General features: G+C 30.3%; 4 protein-coding genes across 6 annotated transcripts; 1 reads left to right on the top strand and 3 right to left on the bottom strand.

Moving 5' to 3' along the window:
• Positions 1–577: 577 nt before the first annotated feature.
• Esp (Epidermal stripes and patches) lies at positions 578–17,308 on the bottom strand. Of its 2 annotated transcripts, none has more exons than XM_074140902.1 (13): positions 17,169–17,308; positions 7,346–7,503; positions 6,795–7,048; positions 5,577–5,772; positions 3,964–4,184; positions 3,697–3,877; positions 3,339–3,503; positions 2,866–3,027; positions 2,647–2,787; positions 2,289–2,434; positions 1,077–1,241; positions 818–978; positions 578–731 (listed from the first exon to the last, which is right to left on the bottom strand). In XM_074140902.1, the coding sequence occupies exons 2-13, from the start codon at positions 7,455–7,457 to the stop codon at positions 674–676; spliced, it is 1,962 nt and encodes a 653-aa protein (XP_073997003.1). In that variant the 5' UTR covers positions 7,458–7,503; positions 17,169–17,308; the 3' UTR covers positions 578–673. The 2 variants fall into 2 exon arrangements, with proteins under 2 accessions (XP_073997003.1, XP_073997002.1); XM_074140901.1 differs by lacking the exon at positions 17,169–17,308 and adding an exon at positions 11,552–11,722.
• Positions 8,469–24,138, bottom strand: LOC141460455 (uncharacterized). Its single transcript, XM_074140452.1, has 7 exons — positions 24,062–24,138; positions 22,944–23,134; positions 22,360–22,469; positions 21,279–21,435; positions 17,169–17,353; positions 8,591–8,629; positions 8,469–8,534 (listed from the first exon to the last, which is right to left on the bottom strand). Exons 1-7 carry the CDS (start codon positions 24,136–24,138, stop codon positions 8,469–8,471), a joined length of 825 nt encoding a protein of 274 aa, XP_073996553.1.
• On the top strand, positions 24,049–24,853 carry LOC141460689 (uncharacterized). The gene is made up of 2 exons (XM_074140951.1): positions 24,049–24,390; positions 24,456–24,853. The coding sequence occupies exons 1-2, from the start codon at positions 24,326–24,328 to the stop codon at positions 24,802–24,804; spliced, it is 414 nt and encodes a 137-aa protein (XP_073997052.1). The 5' UTR covers positions 24,049–24,325; the 3' UTR covers positions 24,805–24,853.
• An 82-nt stretch (positions 24,854–24,935) lies between these two features.
• On the bottom strand, positions 24,936–26,362 carry LOC141460690 (histone H3.3A). 2 transcript variants are annotated; one of them, XM_074140953.1, is made up of 4 exons: positions 26,234–26,362; positions 25,863–26,004; positions 25,587–25,740; positions 24,936–25,502 (listed from the first exon to the last, which is right to left on the bottom strand). In XM_074140953.1, the coding sequence occupies exons 2-4, from the start codon at positions 25,988–25,990 to the stop codon at positions 25,374–25,376; spliced, it is 411 nt and encodes a 136-aa protein (XP_073997054.1). In that variant the 5' UTR covers positions 25,991–26,004; positions 26,234–26,362; the 3' UTR covers positions 24,936–25,373. The 2 variants fall into 2 exon arrangements, with proteins under 2 accessions (XP_073997054.1, XP_073997053.1); XM_074140952.1 differs by having other exon boundaries at positions 26,209–26,355.
• Positions 26,363–26,497: the final 135 nt, after the last annotated feature.

Raw genomic sequence — 26,497 nt, 5'->3', positions numbered from 1 at the left:
GACCGTCCATGTTTTTAGAACGCGTACATATAGAACTAATGTGTTTCACTTTTTTCTGTTTCTAAATGAATCTATGTCAACCTAGAGCTCTTCGGAGGCTACAGGCGATGAATGTGATAAACGTATTTATTTTCACTCAAGTTTTGAAAGCACTGCATGTCAAGATTCATAGCCTTGCAATTTTTTAATTGCATTAAATATCTTATACCCTATTCTTATCGCATCCAAATTGGCTCCCCATTTTACTGATGGCGATACATTCTTAGATATAATCTGGAACTCAAATTACTTTTACATTTTTATTTATTACATCTTTATATTTGGGTCTTGCAGATTTAGGATTTTACATTCTTTGATATTCTGGGGATTGGTGTTAATTCTTGCCTTGTTAGTTGCACAATATCAGGGGAGGAGACCACACAAAAATAACTAATACAGACAAATAATTATTGTTAATTAGTTTACTTCCTTTGTTCTTAGTGCATTCTTTTTAAACAAAACTAGCTTCGTTGTTTTACAAAAACTATTCTAACAACCATAGATGCTTATAAAAAGGTTCAGTAACAATATATATATATAATCTTACAAAAATTTTCATTTATTTCTTAGAAACAGTTATTGGTTTAATAAATATTTTTTTTAAAAATACTAATATGCACTTTCAAAAACGATGTCATCTAATTTTACCACTGATGGTTTGTATGTTATTGATTCCACTTTGCAAAGATTTCCTGAAAAAAAGAAGAAAATAGAAGAGAAATATGTGCGCACGTATAAAAGAAACTAATTCCTTTAATTTCGAAATATTCGTACTTACATGTGATCAGCTAATAAATTATCCAATTCATGTTCATTGTAATATGTAATAAAATCTTTTGGCTGAACTCCTTCAAATACTGCCACCACCGAAGACTTTACATTAAAAAAGAACAAGGGTTGATGCCTTCTTGAAAAGTCTAAGGTTAGCATTTCAATTACCTATCACGAATTAAATAACTGTTAATAAATAAAATATTACTTCTCACACGTCTCATACTCTTACTACTATTTTTAAAAATTTATTACAGGATATTTACCTTGGCTGCAGTAAAATCAGCGCCGTAAATATGTGAACAATCAATAACTACTGGAATATTTTGTTTAATACTCTGTTTAGTAACAAGTCCACTGACATAGTCGACGGAAGGGAATATCAGACAACGGTCTGGCGTTAATAAAAGATATTCCACTCCTGCTCTACTCTAAAACGATAAATTATTTTTAAGTATGTATTATATAAAATAATTGAGGTATACATGTTTGAACTGAAAATAAAATACATATTTATAATAATATGTTAAATGTTTACATTTCAATATTTTTTAGTTCAATTCTATTTTTAGTGGGAAAGCTTTATACACATCAGGGAGTACAAAAACCAAATTCATTATAGCTCTCGTGAAATTGTGTACTTAAGCTTAATAATATTATCATTTCTAAATTATACCTTATTATTTTAAACCTTATTACCTTAAATTATAAAGTTTCAAACATACACTCATAGATATCTTTGTGTGAGTGTTTTGTTACCTTTGGGTCGCACGCTGTTAATCTGTTACTTTTTTGAGATGCTAGACGTAAATAGATGACCACATAGCCATGCCAAAATGAAGTCTAAGCACTGTCGGGATCTTAAGCCGGACGTTGACTTAAAGTACCCTATTCTTGCAACTATCAACAGTGGTTAGGATAGCAGTAACAAAAAATTCTGTAAATGTTAAGTTTCCTCGAATAAGTAGGGGCAAAAATTTAGATTCAACTGGAAGGGGGTTCTCTCTTCTTCAGACCTGGAGTAATCAAATAACGTTACGAAAAAGCGTAACGTTGACAAATACTAAACTTTGACAATTTTTTTCTCTTTTTCTAAAAAAGACGAAATTCCCAAATTTTCACCGAAGATTTTGGTGCCCAGATAGTTACACGGTGTTGGAGAATGATATTACTTCCCAAGAATTCAAAATATCAGTTTCTGACATTCTCAGTTACTTTTGGTGAATTTGCTCTAGGTTGATCAGTTTAATTTGGCAACAATTTGGATACATGATGATGGTCAAAGTGCTATATAAATTAATGACATAAAAATGAAAGTTAGGGAACGTACAAGCAATGCCAACTCAGGAAAGGTAATAATATTATTAAAAGTATGATTTTACCAAGAAGAGATGTGGTAAAAATTTTCTTTGAAATCAAAGCTCTTCGTAAGTTTACAAAAGGAAAACTATTCAGAAATTATCAACTCTATTACTAACCTTCTTAATTTCCATTGATATCTTTGGTCGAGCAGCATGGTACAGAATTGAAATTAGATTTAATCCTATACCGATGAGGATTCCAATTTCTAATCGAAGAACTAAGCAAGCTATAAAAGTTGCTACTCCTGGTATTAAATCACTTTCTGCAAAACATTTGTCAGCTTTTTACAATGTGCATAAACAAGTATAAAGATCTGCATTAAAATTAGGTAAATTTTCAATTAACTAATACATTCTATTAATTAATTTTGATTAAAAAATAAAAAAAAATAGCTAAAATAAAAAAATTGCTCAGTACAAGATTTGAAAATTTTGAAAAAAGGTATTTCCCTAGTAAAGTATTTAAAAAAATCACTTTTTGATCTCCAAATTGGTTTCACAACTCGAACTTCCACCATGAATACTACTGCAGCTACTATGACAGCAGCTAATGCTGCTTTGGGAATATAATAAAAGTAAGGCGTGAAAAATAAAAGGGCGACAATCACCAAAATTCCTGAAATAAATAATTAATTAGTAGAAATATTAATTAATAAAACAGTGAATACATAAAGAGATTCTGTTAGGTTTATACCAGTGTAGAGACCACCGAGAGGTGTACGAACTCCACTTGAATTATTGACCGCGCTCCTTGATAACGAACCACTTCCAGGAAAGCCATGGACCATAGAATTGCCAATATTGCATAATCCTATTGCGATTAATTCTTGCGTGGCGTCGGTAGTTTTGCCATTTGCTAAATATAAATATAAATTGGTACATATTGACTACATTCAAAAAGATTTTATGTTCAAGAAACACGTCGTTCTACACTTTTTTTTCTGTCTACAATTGTATTCAATGCTTCCACCAATCCACCGGATGAAGCATATTGGGCTCTATTTAAAATATTATATAAAATTGTATTATATTTATTATTATCAGATATAGCATTTAATATGTTTATTAAATATGAAGTAAATTTGTCAATTAGCAGTAAAACGCGCAACTAAGCTATCAGTTATGCCCCAGGTTAAGAAAAAAAATTTTTAAATAAAAGTATCTTACCAAAAGCTTTACAAATAGCAATATTTTCAAGCAAAGCAATCAATGGTAGAACAAAAATGCCTGATCCCATTTCTGAACACATTTGTAAAAAACCAATCGTTTCATTTCCTCTTTCAATGCTGAATTTTGGAAATTCAAAAGGAGGCAGTCCTGGTGGTATGTGACCTAAAATTTTGAGATTATGTCGTTCTTTTAATTCCATTAGCAATACATTATAGGAGCATAATAAAATTAGATTATCTTTGATAAAATTGGTAGTTGAACTGAAAAATAGGCGATTAATTTACTATATCTTTGATAAAATCATTTGATTTAATAAAATAATAATTTATTACAATAAAATAAAAGTTATTTTTACCAATTATTTTAAACGGAACATCAGTCATTACAGTTGCAAAATAGAATCCTATTAATCCGCTTATCACTACAATTATGGCATTTCTAGATACTGATATAATCCAAATTGTTTTATTCAAAATATTGTTAAATGTGTTAAATCTGTGTGAACCAAGAGAACCAATACGAACGTCTGACAATAACTAAAAATGTAAATACATTTATGTTCAATAGTTTTCATAAGTATTATACATTTAATCTTTATAAAAATCTTTAAGTAGTAACATACCCTCATCAATAAGAGTACAATTATACAAGCAATTCCCATTATAGTGTCCCATAAACTGCTATTAACAATGTCTTTACTTATACTTATCCACATTTCTACAAACGTTGCCCCTCCAGCTTTTATACCCAATATATCTTTCACTTGCGATGATAGGATCAATAGAGCTACGGCCGAAGTAAAGCCGGATGATACTGGGCCAGATATAAAATCTATCATAATACCTGTAATTTAATTTTTTTTTTAAATTATTTATTTAATATACATATAAGAGTGGCATCAAGAGCCTTTTCCAGTGTATTACTGGCCTCCGAACAGTGTTCTTTTGTTACAACTGTCCAACCAATAGTGATAAGTAAGCATCTCCTAGAAAGAAAAAAAGTATAATATAAATTCTCCGCGTGGGAGTTCATGTACTAGCTACTTAGCCTAATCCTTGCTCTATTATACATATTATTGTAAGTTTTTAAAAGAAATTATACGAAATAAAAATGTCTTTTAAAATTAATATTTACTGCTTTAGAGCTAACTAACAAAAGTGAAAATTTAGTAAAGTGAATTTTTTTGCAAACTGTGCATTCTTAAAAATTAATGTTACTTTTTTGAAGATGTACTCGTATACATTAGATTAAGATTATTTACACCATTAGATTTTTAGCTTTATTTATTTTGAAAATTTACAATATAGTCAAATGTTTCACCGATGATTAATTTTATTATATCAAAATGGATATTTTTTTTTTTTTTAACGAATACCTAAAGTGAAAAATGGTAAATTCAACAAGAAATTCCCAATAGCAGCCAATTTTCACGCACAACAAATTTTCGGCGACCTTTACTGTACGAGACAGAAACGTAGATAGTGAAAAAAAACAGTGTTTGGAGACGACATCTGATATTGAAGATAAATTTGCGGAGAATAGCAAAGGGTAGGATTGGAAAGAATATCTTATAGCCCATATTCTAAAATACATCAGAAACTTCGTGTATGAAGAGAAACTTCGCTTAAAATATTTCTCTAATAAGAGATATCTAGAGGGAAAGTAAGGCATTTTCTAGGAGATTCTTTCTGCGGTTATGTTTAATACTTTCTTACTCAAATCCTGTTACTACCTTGGTGCCTAAACAAATGTTTAAGAAAAAAAGGAAGATTCCTTAGTAACTCAAAAAAAAAAAGATAAAGTTTTTCAAATGTTAAAACCCACTCTTGAGTACAATAAAACTTAATTAAAGAATTTATAAAGCCTACAGTACTATGTATATATATATATATATATATACTATATATATAATATATATATAAACTATGAAACCTAGAAGGGGCGTTTTCTCTTTTTACTGATATTGCCCGATTTGAGTAATTAATTTATGTGGATCAATGTTTCCACTTTACAAAAAACGTTTTCAATTCAAAATCACAAAATATCGAAATTTTACGGCAATTTAATTTTGTTGGAAAATAAAATTAACGGAAGGTGTAGAGTGAGGAAAAAAATACCTCTCCATTTCGGCCACATATAATAATTTGAGATGCTTAATTTTATTGAATCCTCTTTTTAGCACTCAAAAAGGTGATATTTGCAAATTAATAAGACTTAATACCTACATTCACTTACCTAATCCCATTATCCCTATCACGAGTTGTATGACTCCGCTTAAAAAACATAATAATGTTGCATAGACAGGCCCTAGGCCTTGAACAGTTTGATATGTGAGAAGTGAGCATATTGCAGTAGGTCCCATCGGTACATCTTTACAGCTTCCCAAAAATATGTACATTAAAGCTCCGAGAAATGAGCCGTAAAGACCATACTGAAATATATTTTTAATAAATAAAAACAAAAAATATCACAACTCACTTATTAAATCATATTGTACGGATTATAGCACACATTCTATAGCAATATTTCTTAAAAATTTACGTTAATTCTATACTTGGACAATAAAAATTTTACTTCTTTAGTTTTATAGTATTTGAATTAGTTTTAATGAATATAATATAATTTCCTCAACAAGAATAAATCAGTGTTATTAAGGGCGATTTGTTTTTTATATATATATATATATAAAGACACGTTTAATACCTAGATATTAAGTACTTGGAATGTGTTCAAAGCCAAACCATAGCAAATTAACATGTTTAGGTCCCTTTGTATATGTTTGTGTAAATCAGCAAGGAGTTGAACAGCAATTTCAGCAAATCTTAAGTTTATTAAATGAGGTAATAATAAATTGAGATGACTGTGGGACAATATTTTTTTGGTAATTCATTAAAAATGAGACTAATTTGAGGACATTGGCACCAAAGCCTCCTTAGTACACTGCCTTTCTCCAAACCATGTTCTTTCTATTGCAAAATAAATTTTTATCACAAAGCAGTGAGCTGCTGAGCCTTCGAGGAGAACAAAATCTAAGGCACCCACAAATCGACTTTCATGTGAATATTTAGAGCAATAACCAAATTTAGTTGATTTCTTCCCTACGTATTTTTTTTTTTGCATTGACTGCTAGAATGTTGTTTTTATTGCTAAGTAGAACAATTTCCAAACCATAGAAGAGCTTTGTGATTCCCAACCCTGCCCCAAAAAATTTTCAAACAAAGAATACCTTAGCAATTAAGAATTAAATTACGTTTTTAGGTATAATTCCATTTTTTCGTTCTTTTCTAAATGATCTCTTGTTCTCATATAAAATAAAATTCAAATTTCTACGAGCAGTAGCTGAAAATCTAGACTTTAATGTGCAACAAACCAAAGTTTTAAGAAATTTAACAACAATAGTTTCTTTATTTATTTGATCCTAAAAAATTAAGATGGAATATGTATAGGGATAACCTGTGGTGGTAACCTGGCTATATTAGAATAGGCCAGAGACTGAGGAATTACAGTCAGGCCAACGGTGACTCCGGCTATTAAATCTCCAACAGCGTCCGTTGAATTATACAGCTTAATCCATGAAAGAAATGGAATCCTTCTAGTGATAGTTTTATATGTCCAAGCTTTCTTGACTTTTTTTTCAACCCAGGGCACTACGGAATCAACTTTTTCTTTTACGCTGATTTTTCTTCTAGGGCCGAGATCTTCTACCACTTGAACAAAGGAAAAGTTAATGTAAACATACATAGGATTCTTTTGATATGACTAAGTTTAAATATGAAAAAAAACTTAAAACAGCACTTGCAAAATGTAATAACATTTTACATAATAATAAAGTAAATTAAAGCTACATTCACTTAGGTCGTAAAATGTATCATGTTAATTTGTCTAAACAAATGCATACATTGTGAATTTTAATGATAATAATCTTTAATATTTATATATAGCAGAAGTAAGATGCTCCTTTGAGAAATAAAAGAAGAATTGTGCATAACAAATAAATTACTTACAAATAAAATCATTACTTCCAACATTAATCGTTTCAGTTCCATGTGGAAACTTCTCTTCAGGATACGGAGTTGTATTTGTTGCATCGTCTACCATCTTCCCAGGAAATGTCATTTTTGCTTGTCCTTTTATTAATTCTTTAAATCACACGAAAAATTTTCTGAAATTAGATTTAAAAAATGTTCAAGCAAATTAAAGAACTGTGCTTACGAAAGGACAGAAATAAAATTTTTGAAATGTAAAACTGATTTCTTTAAATATTCTAAAAACAGTTAGAAAACTCTTCTAGTCAAACTGCTAATACATTTATTACATAGATTTTGTTTAAAAGCGACATATTAATAAATACTCATGCAAATAAATTAGGTCAATAAGTGTGATAGCAGACTCTTATTAATTATGTCATCGCAATACAATTGGTACGACAAATAAAAAATAAATTAGAATAAGAATAGTGCTGTTGCAAAAAAAAAAGAAAAAAAAATTGAAACACTGTTTACTTAGTTTGTCCCTTTATTAAAGTTGTAAATTATCTTATTTGTTCGTATTTTCCATAGTCAGTGACTATTACTATTAAACCTTGATAATTCAAATAGTATTTATCTCCTTAATCTAGCTTTATTGTGAGAGAGCTTAAATACAGAGATAAATAACATCTTGTCCTCGGGGTCGCTGTTTGCATATGCGAGGCCCAAGGCAGTTCCTAACATGGGCCTCTTAACTAAAAAAAGTAATAACTGATTTGATTAGAATAAAAGAGTATTAGCTTAAACAATATCAGTTACCAGATTTAATTTTTTTACAAATAAAAACTTGAAAAAAAAAAAAAAATTAAAATAAAAAATTATAACGTAAACAATTAAACTAATATCGACGATTTTATTCTTATAGCTCACATGCATTTCTTATTTCTACCGGTTTCGGTCTATCGTCCATCATAATTTGAATCATCAGTTCGGTTTTATTTAATTGTATTACAGAAAGAAACAATCTCACCGAAATTTATGTAAGTAGGTCCCAGAACATGGTTACTACATTTTTTCTATCCGTTCGCAATCATAATTGATATTTGCCAATGATTCAAATAATTTTTTTAAATATTATTCAATAATTAACAGAAAAATGTTAACCCGAGTACAGGTCCACTGAAGCGCTAGGCCTAGGGGCCTGTGCCTCGCCTGCCCAGCCCATCTGTAATCAAGTTTCAGGGTTTAGGAAAATTAAACAATGAATGATTAATTAATTACCTCTACACCGCAAGATAGAGACCAAGCATTATTTAATCTCTTAAAAATTAATAAATAAAATAAATTATTCAACTTTTTTGAGAAAAGGAAAATTCTCTTTATAATTTAATTACTTTACTGAATATCATTTCTTAAAAAGTAAGTGACGTTTTTTGTCTATCAAAATACACTTATTATGACATTTGGTTAATAATCGAATTCCTTAAACTCAAGTACTTGGAATATTATAATTATATTTAATATTATTTTAGTATGCATTTTGTATAGCAAAGGCCAATGACCATTAAATTTTTATTTTTTAATTTTCTATTTCAGGTAGGAAGAGCAAATATAAAAATCGTTTCAAATGTTTTGTATTAACTTTTAATCAGAAATGTATGATTTGGGAACTGTTAAGTCCGAAATACGGTTTTTAGAAAATGGTACGAGATTGTGTATGAAAACATTATAACCCATTTGAGAACCATCACAAGACCAGACCGAATCTTTCCGACAAATTCTATATTGACAATATTTACTTTAATCTTTTTCTTTTTTTTTAAGAAAACTCCAATAAAAGCACTTCTAGAAGTGTAAGGAGGTTCCCCTACCTTTATTTTTAATGCAATGTACGGCCTGGCCACTTTCTAATAATTTAATAAGAAAAGTAAATGTGGTGCTAAAATTCATAATACTTTTTTATGTCCTTTTATTGAGATTATTACTGTAAGATTTCTCTCAACAACTTGTACATAAAAGAGGCTTCCTCTAATGGCATTTTAGTATAGTAAAAGAAAAAATGAATGAATCCATGAATCTTCACACAAGTTTTTTCCTTGTTTAACGTTAACATTATTTTTTTAAAGAGAGAGTGGGAGAAAAGCAAATTAATATTTAAATTGTTTTCATGCGTAAAAATGTTATTGAGGGAAAACAAGGAGTATAATGATTTTATTGTCACAGTAAAATTTACAACCAAAGATTTACAACCGTTGTAAATTGCACAATTGTGGTTTTTTTTAATCATAAACGTTTTTTTTTCTTTTTTTTAAGAAGTACCTTAACAACGCAGAATTAAGTTATTTAAAAAAGAATAAGGAGAGTATTTGGGTTTTATCACAGATTTAATTAAGTAATTTCTTTATTTTGTTCTCTAAATGTAAAAAGCTTGTTAATACAAACGCAAAGAATAATAAAGTGGTATTCCAAAAATCAATGTAATAAATTCAAGTAATACAGAATTGCACTTTGCGGTCTTTAACGGTTCTCTGTTAGAATAACATATTTCTATATTGAAACATTTCACTTTCTATCATTAGCTACAGTACAAGAGGGTACAAACTCACATCTAAATTCTTGTTTACTACGAATCATATTAACTCACAGATTTAATTTTATAAAGTCCAAAATTTGCACAGAAAGAAATGATATTATCCATTATATGTGCTTGTTTTCGGTATTCGAAATATAGCAATTGGTCTTTATTCAGGTTTTTAATCAGCTTCGAAGATTAGTTCATTAGTTTCGTGTTGAGAATTTGTCTTAAACTTTTTTCACACTACTAATTCAAATCGAAAAATCTTCATATTAAGTAAAAGTAAGTAAAGTAAAGTAATGCCTATTTTTTCAGGCGGGCTTTTCGTCCATCTACCAATTAGGTGTCGTGGACGGAGGTGACTAGCAAAACATACTTTACTATAAATTTCTTTTATTAATCATTAAATAAAATCCAAGGCCTAAGACAGGGAATCTGACCCAGTAGCGCAATACATACTAGCTTTATAGGTCTCGCCTCTAACCTCTCGGCTACCGTGGCGCCTAATTTTCATATTATCTGAAAGAGAATACCTTTCTTATTGACAAAAATGCGAATTAAACGTGTTTTAGAAAGAAGTTTGGCATAAGTTATAAGGTTAATTTGAGAAAATTTGGGGAAGCTTTCTCCTCTTGCTGAAGTGCACTATTGCGATTATAAAGTAAATTTTCACAATTAGCGCAATTTGTATGAAAGTTTTGAAAAAAAAAAAAATCTTTGATTCCATCAATTAAACTCTAGTATGTTCAAATAGCTCATAAAATAAATATCAAGGAGCCAAACATGTATTCTCACACCAGCAAGGAATACGTTCCCGACGAAAAGTTCGATCGGATGTATTTTTTTTTTTTTTATGAGGAATACAGGGTGTAGACATTTCTCTTCGGATCCAAGAGTCGTTACGGGCACCTCAGATTAACAACATTCTAGGCCTGGGCGCCAGGACCTATAGGGAAAGTAGATGTGTAAACCTACTTGGACTGAGGTACTCTGGGCAAACATAGTCATTATAATTTTACGCATAGTACATCTCCATCAGACGTAAGAATGAAAAAATACTAGGAAAGAGTGTAGCTTGAACCACCCAACAGATAAATAATTCTATATATGTATATACATATATATATGTTGTACACAAATATGACACTTAAAAAGTTTTTTTTCTAGGAATTTGATGTTAAGGTTGTAAATAAATAAAATACTGCACGGTTTTTGGAACGCCTTCAATCAACACTAAATAAAGTTCCAATATTTGCACTTTTAACCACCAAAACGTTTTTAAAAAATTGTAAAATTGAAAACAAAACGAAAAAAATGCACATATTCCAGCAACTGATTTAGAATATTCTAGCAACTGATTGAGAAAACGAAATCACGAAAGGCTCATATGCTTACAATTTATTTGTTTTTTCCATTAACACGATGCTTTAAAATAATGCAAAAAAGAAAGATTTGTTTAAATAATATATTATAAATAAAATACTTTTATAAATCAGCGTTAACTACCACCGACGATGCAACTTTAAAGGGAAAAATACAAAAATAAAAATAGATAATAGTTAGAGAAAGAATGTAATCGACAAATATTTAGTAGAAAAAATAATACTTAAAGTAATTATCATGCTTCTATAAATTAAGTAAAACATAAGAACCACTAATAACATTACCTCACACAGCTATCTTCCACAATCACGATAAACATAGTGCCGATTTTTCACCTCTAATAATAGGATAATGTAAGCAAAAAAAAAAATTATATAGACTACGTTAATTAGTTTTAACTAAAATAAGGTACTGAATTGTTGGAGACACAATATCATACTAATCACGTATCTTCATAAATGACCCACCACTCTTTTTCATAGCTTTTTGAAAATCTTTCTTTACCCCACCCTGTCAGCATAGAATAACTAAGTGCAGATTAAATATAAGAGTGTTTGTTTTTACAAATGATACAAAAAAATATTAATAATTTCTGAAAATGAATTCTATTAATTAGTAAAAAATAATATATTAACAGGGATTACAAATAAATGTTATAATAAAAAACTTATTTTGCAGTTCTTGTAAACTACTTTACCAATGAAGAGAAGGATCTATTTCAACTATGTGTAGAGGATGTCTTTTGAAAAACTATCCTATAAACTATATATTGGTACCGTTTTCTCATCTTCTTTAGAGGATGGAGTGTTTTACAACATAAAGATATAATATGCAAATTTTTCAGCTTTTGGCGCACAAAAAAGGTATGGTGTAAAGAGCAGCCAAAGCTATGTACTAATGAAGACAAAGGCAGTACATTGGGTGATCAAACAAAAAGCTACTAAAACTATTGATAATTCTTCCATCTCCTCAACAATGAAGGATTCTCGCCAAACAACCATGCAATTGAATACGTTTGCGAACTCTCGCAAACCTGCAATGTACGCATTTCTCAGCCAATGAAAAAGAAGTTATTTATTGTTTCTGCTAATACGGTCAGATCATTATTAAAGGTGATTTATTTTTAAAGGCTCTTTAAACTGAGGCTCTTATAATTTCTGTACATCCCCTTATGGATCAACACAAAGGCCAACGATTACAAACTGCAGTTATTCTGTAGCATTCTTAAAAAAATATACGGCACAGAACATGAAGACACTACCACCTATCGGCGAAGAATACCATATAGGTAAATGCTAAACAATGTACTTCAAATAGTAGTTTTGCTTAAATTGCACAGACGAGATTCTCTTTAAACGTATGCGCGATTCACTAGGTCGGAAACGAAGAATTGGAAGGTCTTTGTTGCATGACAGGACAGGTAACTCAGGATAAAAAGCACTATCCTAATCCGTACTTAAAGGCGGTTGCTAAAAGTAGGGAAGAAACATACAGAGCAGAACATAACCAAAACCTAAGTTTGTATCAAGAAGAAAAATGTACGTGTGAAATTTTCAATTCAAAAATTTTAGTGATGAAGAACCCCAATAAACCCATTTGTAGAAGAACAATATTTTCCAAAAGTATTTTATGGCCATTGGTGAATAATCTACCTTCTACAAGCAAAGAAAATAAAAACAAGGAAATTATTAGTAATCATGTGGTACAAATATATATATATATATATATATAATAGCATATTAAACTTAATTAGAATAGATGTGTTTAGCAACAAAAATAAAAAGCTCAAGAAATATGATAAGAAAATGGAGTTATTCAACAAAGTATTTACCTATACAGTCCTAGAACTCTAAAACTTCTTATTGCTAACGATGTAAAAGAAAAGATAAATCTTATTCTGTTATGAATATATAAATTCAAAACTAAAAAATTTGAATAAACAGCCCCAGTCCTGATTTATAACTAACTAACCAGAAAAACAATCGGCTCCTACTAATGGACAGAAAGAATGAAGCTGAAATTTATTTTACTCACACCATTCACGAGGAAGTATGCAATATTTAGTGCCTTCATACAATTAGCCTTAATTGTATGGCTACTTTTAATCTGTTTATGATACCTTGCATTTTCAAATAAGACTCATATAACCGAAAGAAAGGAAGAAATATTTCTATAAAAAGGATTGTAAGAAGAATTTAAATCTGTACAGAATAAAAATACATCTAAAAGATTAACAACCTAGTAACCATTAAACCAATTTCAAAACTCAATTGCTAACAGCGGGAGAAGAAAATCCAGAAGGGGAAAGTGGCTTAGTCACTTCTTAAAGAAACTTAGCGTTCCTGTGGGTATCCCAGTCTATTATGAGTAACTATTACTCTAATTTATTACACTAAAAAGAAACAGGCATCACATATTTTGAGCAGAAGAAACCTCAAAATCTGTGTTCCCTGGGTTAGAAAATAGGAATGAAGAGTGAATATTCAAAGTTCAAGAAGATTATACACAATACAATACTTTTTTTTTATGAGGAGTCTAGGAAATAATAAGTAAAATGTAAACAAAGACGCATCTTTATTTCAAACAAAAACTTGATAAAGATTCCAATATATTTTGTACTGAACATAAAAACAAAGTTTATAATACATTTTCTTTATTTTTAAGTAAAGAAAATTATGTTGAAACGTCCTAACCTGATTACATGTAATTATTTATTATATTATTATTTAGTGTGGGTAATATGTGATTTTCTTTTTTTGGTTTGGATAAGGTATTCAGTTTTTCTTTATTATTTAGAACGATTAATGATTGCTTTTAATAAAAGATTTCTATGTCCAGGCTGAAAAAAAAAAATAATAATAAAATAATTATGATCCATCTCTGTCTTTAAGATCCTGCATAAAGTATTGAGTAATTTAATTCAAATGGAACGAAAAGCGTTATTAGATATTATAGATAATAATTATTATTAGATAAAAAATACACAAAATGAATGAATTACATTGGAATTATTCTTTCATATAAATACTGATTAAAGTGAAAATAAATTGTTTTTAAATGATCCAACGAGAACCACTTGATAGATAAGATACATACATCGCTCAAAAGTCTTAGAAATAATTAATTTATAAAAAATGTGCCAGGCGTTTTCTTTTACAGGAAAGAATTAATGTGGGTCAATAGCAGTAATATATGTTTTCATAAAAAAAAAAACCACCCAATTTACTAGTAATTGTTTTTAAACTCTTTTAATTGTCCTTGATTATTATTTTAGTACCCTAAGTATTACATAATGTTGTCTGACTTTAGAAGAAAAAACAAAAGTTGCAGTTCCCCAGATTGTGGCTTCAATACGTTCTTCAGAACTTCACACTTAAAAGAGAAATCTATCTCCTAATTTTCTTTTTAAAAAAAATTAAAAAAATCATTTCTTTAATATGCAAATTTATTCAATCCACCTGTTTCATATTGCAGGAATTTAAAATAAATAAGGATAAATCAAAAAATACATTAAAAAAAAGAAACGTAGAAAAATAATAATTTTGACTGAGGAAGCATTTCAGACAAGAAATTTTTAATCAACCATACATAACGTGGCTACGACCTTCTTATTTGCTCTTAGTTATAGGAAGGGAACTACTGTAAATAGAATCATTACTTCAATACTCTAGCACTTCATTTCCATTAAATGAAAGAAGTAAAGACCCATAACTTTTATTTATCTTTTGTATCCAGAATTCCTTAGTACTATCTAAATCAGTAGGTGGGAATACCACTTCTATTAATCACTTCTTCAGTGAAATTTACTACAGGAAATAATATTCTCTCCACTCACGGACTTCATAAAGGCTTGAATTTGCTATAAGTTGTGTTTACCGAATCCTTTGAAAAACTCAGATCAGAGGTCAGCAACCCGAAGTGTGGACACTTTCAACTTAATTTAAGACAAGCCTGCTGCTTTCCACCACTAAAAGTTCTCCTTTTTTGATCGGTATTTATAAATCTCAATCACTCAACTTAGTCAACAACATTACAAATAAATTTGGTTTAACAACAAAATAACTAAACAGTCAATATTCACTTATTTAAGAACACTAAATTTGTTTATAGAAAGAGATAATGTTTGTTTTAATGTTCAAACTAAACACATATAAAAGCAATTAATAAATGATTAAGAATACAAAATTTTCAAAGTTCAGATGTTTAAAAACTTAAAATTTTCTACTTGATGCACATCTCTGAACTTTTTTCTGTTAAACGATTAATAGTTTATAACATATTTTACGATTAAGAATGTTTTCTTTTAATATTGTAGAACGAACCTCGTAAACTGTTCCGAAAACAAACGAGCAGACTTTTTTATTATCTACACTCACTGTAGCATTTAACTTTATTATTGAGATCCTAACATTACTACAATTAATTCTATTCTTAAAAAAATTGGTCCAAAAACAATTGCTTTTGTTTGGATCCATTAAAAAAATGCATCTTGAGCACATGAATGTCTGAACAATGTAACGCAACTACGACTTACCCGATTTTTTACTGCCACTAATATTAAATCAACTCCTAACTGGCTCAAAAAAGCCATAAACATAAAGGAAACATGTTTATTATCAAATTAGATTTGATAAATACGAAGGATCTAAAATATAGAAAATGTGAATTTAGTCGTGGTATTCTTGACGTGCCAATTCTTAATGTGCACTTGCATGTACTTGTGTTGTCAGTTGTGGATCACTGACCGTAGTTCGCCACCTAGTACTCACATTTGAAACAATTTACACTTAACATTCTATAAAAAACTCTTCAGGGATTTTTTAAATCACTGTTGAATTTTTTCCTAGGTTTCTCTTATTTTCTTATTCATATACACTCTCTCTTCCTCAATTTGCTGAGATATTTTTCGGTCAAAGAAAGAATGGAGTTTCAAATGTATTTGCAGATTCGATTATGAAAATATAGGATTCTACCGTTCGAAAGTTATTACTAAAAGATAAGGGCAATGGAGAACACTTACTTTTTTAATAGCTAAATAAACTAGAGGTATCCCAGATCCAGTTTGACCACATTGTTTCACATTTTTAAGAAATTAAATATTTATTAACCATCCTATCACAACGTAACCATTCATTATTAGAATTATTTTAATTAAAAGATATTTATAATCATAAATATAGGAATTTTAATACTGAAGAGTAATTGTACTGATTTGTAACCAATGAAATGACACACTTTATGTTAAAAACCCTTCATTAACTCCTAAGTAATTAAGAGGACACGGAAAATCCATACCAAATCGGCAGTTCGACGTAAAACCTGTCTGAAAATCAAAACTGAGAGGAGCCATGCACTTTTAAGAATGAACATGAAAAAATGTATATACAAAAAAGTGCAAGTATTAAGTATTAAACGAACGATTATTCCTGACACAAGCGTTTACCGAAAACGAATTATACTTAAAACTTTTGATTTTAACATTGCTTATCGTATGTACAATAATTATTCCTACGGAAAAAAATTTTGTGTGGACGCTAACACTCCCACTATTTAGGTAACAACCATTTCCCCAGGTAGCTCTAATCTAATTATAAAGAATCAGCTTCCTGCTGTCTTTTGTTTTTGAGTTATTTTTTTCGAACATTCAGTAATATACTTGCCCATAGAAAAAGAAACAATATTCAGATCATACCTAAATCAATATTCAAGACAATTATTTAAAAAAAAAAAGTGTACAAAATGCAAATATTAAGAATGGAGATAATCGCAGTAGCCATTTTCAGAAAAAGAATGTAATCAATGAGAAACGCTTGTCATTAGATTTTACATTATGTAAAATTAGAGCACTGCAAAACAAAAATCTGTTTCAAATAATAGTGATAAAAACGAAAAGGAACTTACTTTGTCAAATTCCTGATCACATAAACCTTTCGGTTTAAATCGCAGGGTTGGCGGAGCATGGGCAACCTCTCCAAATTTAACATGGTCAGTTTTAAATTCAAATGCAGATTCTACTGCTTCATTTTTCTTCTCCCGTTTTTTCAGCTTTAATCTTTTCTTCCTGCTTAATTTCACAGGTTTTTCTTCTATAACAGCAACAATCATGATAAAAAATTACTAAAAAAAAATTAACATTTGATGATTACTATTATAACAGAACAATATAGGGCGCGGATTTGCTCAGTAAATTATACTAGTTAATTGAAGATACCGAGTTTACAACCAAGGATGTTGCCCTTGTATTTCGTGGAGCTAAAAGCCCTTACGTCATTGATCCTTTAGGAGCAATATTATCCACAGCTAAGAATACCCGTTTTTAACAAGTACTGATGCTACCAAACTCCTGGGAATATTAGGCATAAAATGTTATTGCATTGATGAAATGATTAAAAATAAAGATAATAATAAGAATAGTATCCTAGTACGTACTTATGTATTTGCTACCAATTAATGACAGATAAAAAATGCGATATATTATATTTCATTTAAAAGTTTTACAAATAACTCATTTATAAGCACTAAATTTGAATATGAATTGGTTTCATGTCCGTAAATTATTAAATTAAGGATTCAAAATTGGCGAGGAATCGGTCAAATAAAAACAACTCGTCTTCCTGCCACATTTTATCAAAATTTGTCGAAGGTTATTGATTATTAGGAAGGGCCTTACTTAAATGGGGCAAACTCCGTTTCTAATGTAGACGTCGAGATCCACAAAAAATTCCGAATCGAATGACAATGCATTGACGTAAATCGGTTCACGCGCCGATAATTTTAAGACTGCAGTCTTCCTCTTAGTAGATGTAAGAGCATATGGCACTTTAAAGTCACGTAAGGAAGCTTTAACCAGTTCTTCTTGCTAAATTTTATTGAAATCGGAGTGACCGTTATAGATATATTAGTAATAATTATTTTATAGAGGGCCTTTACTGGCGTGGGGCAAACTCCCCTCTTTAAGAGGCACAATTACAATGGAAATCTGTACAAAATTTCAATTCGAATGACACTTAATTCATGAAAATCTGTCACGCGTCGATAATTTGAAACGATTGCCATACTTTCCCTTAATAGGTGTAAGAAGAGAACGTCGCTTTAATGCTATGTATAGGAGCCTTATCCCTTACATCCTGCCAAATTTTCTCAAAATCGGGCTAAAATTTACAGAGTTATTAGTAATAATAACTTTGGAGGGGGCCTCACATGCATGGGGCTAACTCCTCTCCCATTTGATGTACAGTGACGAGACCCCCGAAAGGCACATCTACATAAAATTCCGAATTCATGAAAATAAACATCGTGTAACGATGTTCACAAAAAAGGTAACAACAATTTTTGCTCATTTTCAGCAACCTTTTTAGAAATCTCCTTAACAAAAACTTACAGTTTAAAATGTTAAGTATAAGGGTTGATTAAACGCCAAAAGGTACACAAATCAGCGAGTACCCAACATTTCATTAATACTTCATTAATATTTAAGTAATTCTACTGCATTAATTTTCATTAATAAGTTATTTTTTAGAATTTATTAGATATCACAGACCCTTATGCTGGCCATTTTCGTCTACAAAATATATGTTCAAGTAGCACTGTAGATTGACTGTAATATCTAGTTATTTATAATAATCAAACTATTAATTACAGGTTAAAAAGAAAAACGTTATAAAAAATAATAAAAATATGAGGCTAAAAAATTCACAACCTTGTTTAAAAAAATGCTTACACCAACTTACATCAATGATTTTGTTTATTTTATTTATTTACTTTTATTTCTTAAATAAAAATCGTCGGTTTAAGTTCATTCTTCGATTAAAGTAATTGTTATTGTATGAAGTAGTCAAACGTTTATAATAATAGGTAATAATTATCTGGCTTTATCGCAAATAACATAGTTTTCTTCAATTACATTCTCCATCTAGGTGTTCTTCCCACAATGTTGTATATATGTAATATAAAGTAAATAAGATATGCATATATTTAGGACAGCTAATTATTCCAGTATTTTACTATAAGTAAAATTAGGGGGACTAAATTAAATTACACTAGAGAAATGAATAATTATTTTTTAATAATCTACTTGTTATTAACTGTGTGTTAATTGTGCTCACGAATATTTCGGTAAGACGAATTCAAGACAGTAGCCTACTCTAACTTTATCTTTACTTTAACATGCATGTACGTATATGTGATTTATCATAATTATAACAAAAAAATAATATAAATGAAGTGGCCAGCATAAGGGTCTGTGATATCTAATAAATTCTAAAAAATAACTTATTAATGAAAATTAATGCAGTAGAATTACTTAAATATTAATGAAGTATTAATGAAATGTTGGGTACTCGCTGATTTGTGTACCTTTTGGCGTTTAATCAACCCTTATACTTAACATTTTAAACTGTAAGTTTTTGTTAAGGAGATTTTTGTACCTTTTGGATAGATTTTCCTTTTTGTCTATTTTACAAAGTTACATATCTGCTTTACAGATTTTTTTAAAATTTGGAATAAGCAATTCTATCATTATAACCTGATAAGGTGTTAACTACCACTGGAGAGATCTTTTTAAAGAATGATTGTAGTTGCGGCTCCCAAACCATCCTCAATAACAATTTTTTTGAGAAAGCGTTTTGAATAACATAGGAAGGTATTTGTACGTAAATAGCAAAATTAAACTGCGATTTCAGTACTTCCTTTTAAGAGGAGTAAGAAAAATAAACTAGGATTGCAGTACTTCTCCCTAAAAGGCAAAGAGGCAAAGATTTTTTAATCGAACAATTCATTGATTTAAATCGGTTCACTCATTGATAATTTAAACGATTGCAGTACTTCCTCTTAGTAGGAGCAAGAGAATCAGCAACGTAGAGGAGCTTTAACCACTTATTCGAGCTGAATTTTATCAAAATCGGACTAAGCGTTATAGAAATATTGGTAATAATAGTTTTAGAAAGGGCCTTATTTGGGTGGGGCAAACTCCCCTCCTTATGAGGCACGGTGCCGAGACTTTTAAAGTGCAAATCTGTATAAAATTTCGATTCGAATGACACTTCATTCATAAAAATCGGTTCACGTGTCGATAATTTGAAACGATTGCTGTACTTCCCCTTAACAAGTGTAAGAGCTGATCGCCGCTTTAATGTTACGTAGGGGAGCCCTAACCCTATCATCCTACCAAATTCTATCAAAATCGGGCCAAGATTTACAGAGTAATTAGTAATAATAATTTTGGAGGGGGCCTTACATAAAGGGGGCTAACTCCTCTCCCATTCGATGTACAGCGTCGGGACCCCCAAAAGGCACATCTACATAAAATATTGAATCGAATGACACCTCATTCATGAAAATCGGTTCACGCGTTTAGGCGCTACGTTGTTTACAAAAAAGGTAACAACAAGAAGAACAAGAACATTTTTTGAAAAAGCCGTTTTTGCTCATTTTCGGAAACTTTTTTCTCGAAACCTATTAGATCTGGGTGGTTACAAAAAAATTACAGTTATAAAAGAGGGTTTGGAGTAAGATTTAAAGAAAATTTGGGAATTTTATCTTTTGTAGAAAAAGAGAAAAAAATTGTCAAAGTTGGGTGTTTTTCAACGTTACGCTTTTTCGTGCAGTTTTTGATGGTCAACCCTTATACAACTGTCCTACCGGACAGTTTTAATCTATAAGATCTGGGTTGTTGCAAAAAATTAGAGTTGTAAGCGAGGATTTGCCCTACAATTTAAAGAAAATCTGAGAAATTTATCTTTTATAGAAAAAAAAAATTGTCAAAGTTGGGTGTATTTCAACGTTACGCTTTTTCGTGCAGTTTTTGACGATCAACTCTTATAGAACTGTCGCACCGGAAAGTTTTAATTTTAGATCTGATTTACTTGTAAAGGCAGGAAGGATCTTCGTAAAGGATCTAAAAAATAGGCTTCTTTAAAAACCCATATTAATAAAATTAACTTAGAAGTTAATAAACAAGAATATACTACGGAAAAAAAATGTCGGTTTTTTTTTATATTATTTAATTCTTACCACTAATTAGAGCGTTAGTTGTATTTTTACTGTTCTTCTTTTTCCCCATGTTTGAAGGTTTACTAATTTTATCATTAATTTCATTACAATTGATCTCCTCAACGGATCCATCAGAATTCCTATTTATCGTTACATTATACTTCCTTTCAATTTTTGCCTAAACATAATTTAAAATATATATTTTTAGAAATAACCTTTTTTCATTTAAAGTAAGGAATATTGGGATATATTTTATTTCAATTAACCAATAATTAGAATCACTTCACTCTTTTATAAACAGATTTAACCAAAAGAGGCTGTTGTTCTTTGTAATACATGCAAATGTAAAACATACAAATCTAATTTGTATTATGTATGTTATTACTCTTAGGATTCATGCAATACGTAGCTAATTTTTCTTGAAACTGATAATTTGCTAATCGCATAACTGATCAATGAAATCTGTTTGGTAGTTCATTTGAACGAAGAAGCATCACTTTTCGACGTTCTTCAGCTCAGTGAAATTGATGCAAAAAAAAAAAACAACTCTTTACATTCTAGGCGAATCTCACTCGCCACACAATCAACCGGAAACGATCAACAGTTAGTTTCACTTTGTGGAACCGATTTTGCAGTTGTTGAGATTGACCGGATAACATTTCCTACGTCCTTATTTAAACTTATTACAGATGTTCAAGTAATTCAATAACCTTTTTTTTAAACATTTTTCTTGGAAACTTCTCTAAAGGGCTCTTCCAGACAAGGAAGTATTTCAGCATTTTTTTAAAGAGCTATTTCAGGATAATTTATAGATTTATTTCAAAATATAAAACATTAATAAAAATTATATGTAACCAGGATTCCGATTTTGAAAATATTTTCTGGCTGGCCGAAAGTTTCTTTATTGAAGTTTAGTAAAGTTTTGAGCGATTCTTCAAAAATGATTTCATAAAAATGGGTAAGTAATGTGTAAAAAAAAAAGAGAGAGAAAAAAAACGTAAACTTAGGTAATAGAAAGTGTGTTTTTCTAAATTGAATCTTTGGGAGAAATGGGAAAGATACTTTTGCTTTATCTTTGTTAATATTTGACCAATAATTATACTTCTTTTATGAGGTCCTCCGCTGCTGAGTTAACCCTATATAGAAAATGTGCTTCTGATTCCCCTACCATTTGTTGAAGTTTAGGCAGCATTTTATCTCTCTGTGTCATTCCTGCAAACAAAGTAGAAAGAAATATTAAAATAAAGCATTGAGTATTCCTAGATAATCACTTCACGAATGTCCACTTGTTATAATCATAACATAATAATTTCTTTAAAAATTGTAAGGCATCGGCCGTTTGATTCGTTTAATTACAGAAAACACTAATATTCCTTTATATATGATTTTAATTTCCCGACAAACTTCGACTGTAGGTTCGGAAAAAAAACTACCTTCGCATGAAATAAGTGCCAATTCTAAGCTGACTTTAGGAGAATACGAAAAAAACCGTAGCTATGAACGCATGGTGGTTCCTGTGACTTTAGGCCTCTAATTAGGAGACATCCTTGCTACAAAATGAATTGAAGAAAAAGAAAGTTTATATATAAGAAAGTATATATACGAAGAAAAAGAAGAAAATTTATATAAATGAATAAAACAGTAAACTAAAATAATAAGTGTTTATTTTAAATATGTAATAATTACCTGGAAGTTTTGGTCCAGGGTTAAAAAAGTTGGAAGTATTGATCAAATTCTTGCAAACTTTTTTTTTCTTCTTGTGTTTCTTCAATTTTCCATCTTTAACTAACTGCCTGAGGCGATTCAATTCAATAACACTTTTAGGAATTTCCTGATCATCGGGATCTATAGGCGGAGCATTTATTATCTTTTTTAATCTATAACAATAAAGGCATTGTTGAACAACGCACACATCTGTACCTATAAACGAAGTAACAAAGAATTTTTTTTTGGCCTTATTGTACAACGCAAATTAGCCATTGGTAACGTGTACTTGCGATTAATTTAAAGTTGAACAGTCGGATTTAATATGAGTAAAAAATAATTAATGCACGTGAAAAATTTAGGTTAAAATCTACTTTAGTTGGCCCTTTCTTTGTAATTTCGTCTTAGAGCAATGTATCATGAAATGCATCATACTTATTATAGTAATTAAGGAGAACTGTAGCAGGGCGAAATACAACTCTGTGAAGGACTGTAATCAACTTATTTTCGAGTATGACTGGCTAGAAAAAGTAGTCCTATAGATGAGAAGTCAGTTACAAACGCACAGAAAACTAAGTAATAACGCAGTATTACTCTGTAATATAGTACTAGGTTCAGCTTTGCGTTTTATTTAAAGGTGTTTCATAAAACTTATTGCAAAGGTGTTTGCACCACCTTCTGTCTACAATTCCTGATCTATATAGATGTTCTTCAAATTAAGTAGGAAAAATAGGAGGCGTGGGAGATTTCCTGATATCTTCAAAATTTTCAGCTATAATCAATCTATTTTCTGAGGCAAATTTATTTAAGATTCAGCAGCCTGTAATAATAATATATGTGGATTTGTGATGGCATACTATACAAATAAGAGAGTGAGTTTAAGTAAAAGGATTTCTTTTTCGCTACAGAGTGGTGGACCAACTTGTCTAGGAGTGATTTTATTTTGTAAATACTTATGAAGCACTCGCAATTCACTTTGAAACAATAGACCTTCTTTCTAAAAGCGACATAAGCTTTTAAATAAAACTTTGACAAAGCATACAAATGCAACTTGTACTCACATTTTTTTCAAAAGTTGACACACTATATTAAAAAAATACCTTTCATTTCTCTTTGCCTGTTGTTCCAGAGGATCTTTAACGCCTCTATGTTTTTTACCTGGAATCCTCCTACCCATTAAATTGCTAATAAATGTAAAAAATGAATGTTATGTCACACTTTCAACTACGTTAAGTAAAAGGCTATGTAACAGCTAGTAGGTTCTATCTTGGTATATTTACATTAGGTTGTTATTCACATTGATTTAATTTTACTTGCCTTTACTACCTAACTATTGTGGTTCGTATCCTAAGTTTAATATCGTAATGGCCTTACTCCGCAATTATGGACTAACTTTTGGAATTTTAAAAAAAGTAAATCCTAATAACTGGTAAGTTTTATATTTCTGTTACAGCAATGTTTCATACCTGTATTTTCATATTTTTATTCTTTCAGGGTTTACCAGCAAAGAACTCAAAGATATTCAGATGCACCTGTAAAATATTCTGTAAGCAAAGCTGCGGAATGGAAAGCTGAATTCACTCGGCGCGGCATGCCAGAAGATGAATCACCATGGTTCCAACCTTATGTAGTTATTGGAAGTATAGCAATATTTTTATTATACTTCTGTGTTTTAAGAGAAGAGAATGATCTCGACGAACTCTTAGGTACTTCGTTATATGATCGAATTGAAGGTCTTGAACAGAGTCAACTCCGAACCTCTCTTAAGTATTATGAGGAAAGTGGGAAGGATGTCAGTAAGATTAAAGAAAGACTGCAAGAGCTTGAAGGAGAAGATAAGTAAGAAATTTATCTTATAATCACAGTAATCCTCATTAAAAAACTTTCATTAATACTTGTTTTATTTCACCACCTTTATAATTTGATTTTGTGGCTAGTCTTTTAATTGAAGATCTAAGGAAGAAAAAGAATACGTTTTCTTAACACTACTTTATTTGCAATTACTTAAGAATAATAAAATGTTATCAAGTAACTAGCTAAATATAAATAAAATTAACACAATAAAATTGCAAACTTCTTGCTTTATAGAAAAAAAAGGCATACAAAAAAGTCTCCCACTTTCAATCAACTCATTACAATTGGTCACTTTTACAAAGGTACTTTTACAGATCAATAAAAATAGGAAATAACTAATGAAAAACACGACAGTGAATTAATTCTACATTTTTAATTTGATATCCGAGACACAGGCTAAACCTAAGAACATTCAGTCTAACCTGATTCCAGGCTGATAGGTACATTACAAATTAATATAAAATTAATAAACCATAACCACTTGTCCGGTAGGATCTTCATAGTAGAATTATACTTCCAGACGGCAGTGAAGATGAAATACCTTGACCTAGTGAAGGCTTACGCTCTCTCACCACGGATTCGTCGGGCTAACTGAATGTCTTTAGGCATAATAGTGACTCTCTTGGCGTGAATAGCACATAAATTTGTATCTTCAAACAGACCAACCAGATATGCTTCGCTGGCTTCCTATTGGTGAAAGTTTTAGGAAATTAGAGGCAAAATACAGAAAACAACATTGTAATATAGAAGATAATTAAGTTATTTACTTACCTGAAGTGCTCCAATGGCTGCACTCTGGAAACGAAGATCCGTTTTGAAATCCTGAGCGATTTCACGAACCAAGCGTTGGAAAGGTAATTTACGAATGAGTAACTCTGTAGACTTTTGGTAACGTCTAATTTCTCGAAGGGCGACCGTACCAGGCCTGAGGGAAAAAATGTTATTAACCCCATTCTAACAAAATTACAATGTAATAACACTTAGGATATTAGAATATAAAATCTTGAAAGTATAACAAACGAAATCATGTATTTAACGAAGAAATACCTGTAACGATGGGGCTTCTTTACTCCCCCTGTGGATGGAGCACTCTTACGGGCTGCTTTGGTTGCAAGCTGCTTACGGGGAGCTTTACCTCCCGTTGATTTACGTGCTGTCTGCTTCGTACGCGCCATGTTTTAAGCCACAACTAGAATAAAGCACAATAATTAAACCGGAGAACTTTAGACACAAAAAATAACATATTGAATTTACAAATGTTTTGTGATTAAACATCACTAGACCTAAGCTGGAATACATGTTTCATTCTTATAAATATGATATAGATATAATTTATTTACAATAATAAACCTTTTACGAAAAAAATATTTAGGAGAGAATACTACTAAGTTACCTTTGGAAACAAAAAAAAAACTCACAAAGTACTATTATAAACCAGAACTCAACACTAGACTAGACGCTTTCTATCCTCTCCTTCAACAGGATTATGGGTAGCCAAGACTCTAACTGGATTGGCAAACTACTGAATACAAGCGCCACGTGATTGGCCAAAATAACAACTGATCCAATTGGTTCATCAAAGTTATTGTTGGCATGTTATTGGTGAAAATAACGAACTATTTGATTGGCTCAGCGTCATTTCCATGAGCTCTGTCATATTTGAAGCTAATGATTCAAAATGT

Source organism: Rhodnius prolixus, unplaced genomic scaffold, assembly GCF_049639745.1.
Source record: "Rhodnius prolixus isolate KJV_2025 unplaced genomic scaffold, Rpr scaffold_6, whole genome shotgun sequence".
Taxonomy (NCBI): Eukaryota; Metazoa; Arthropoda; class Insecta; order Hemiptera; family Reduviidae; genus Rhodnius; species Rhodnius prolixus.
Note: the sequence above shows the minus strand (reverse complement) of the source record. Positions and strands in the feature narration are given on the sequence as shown.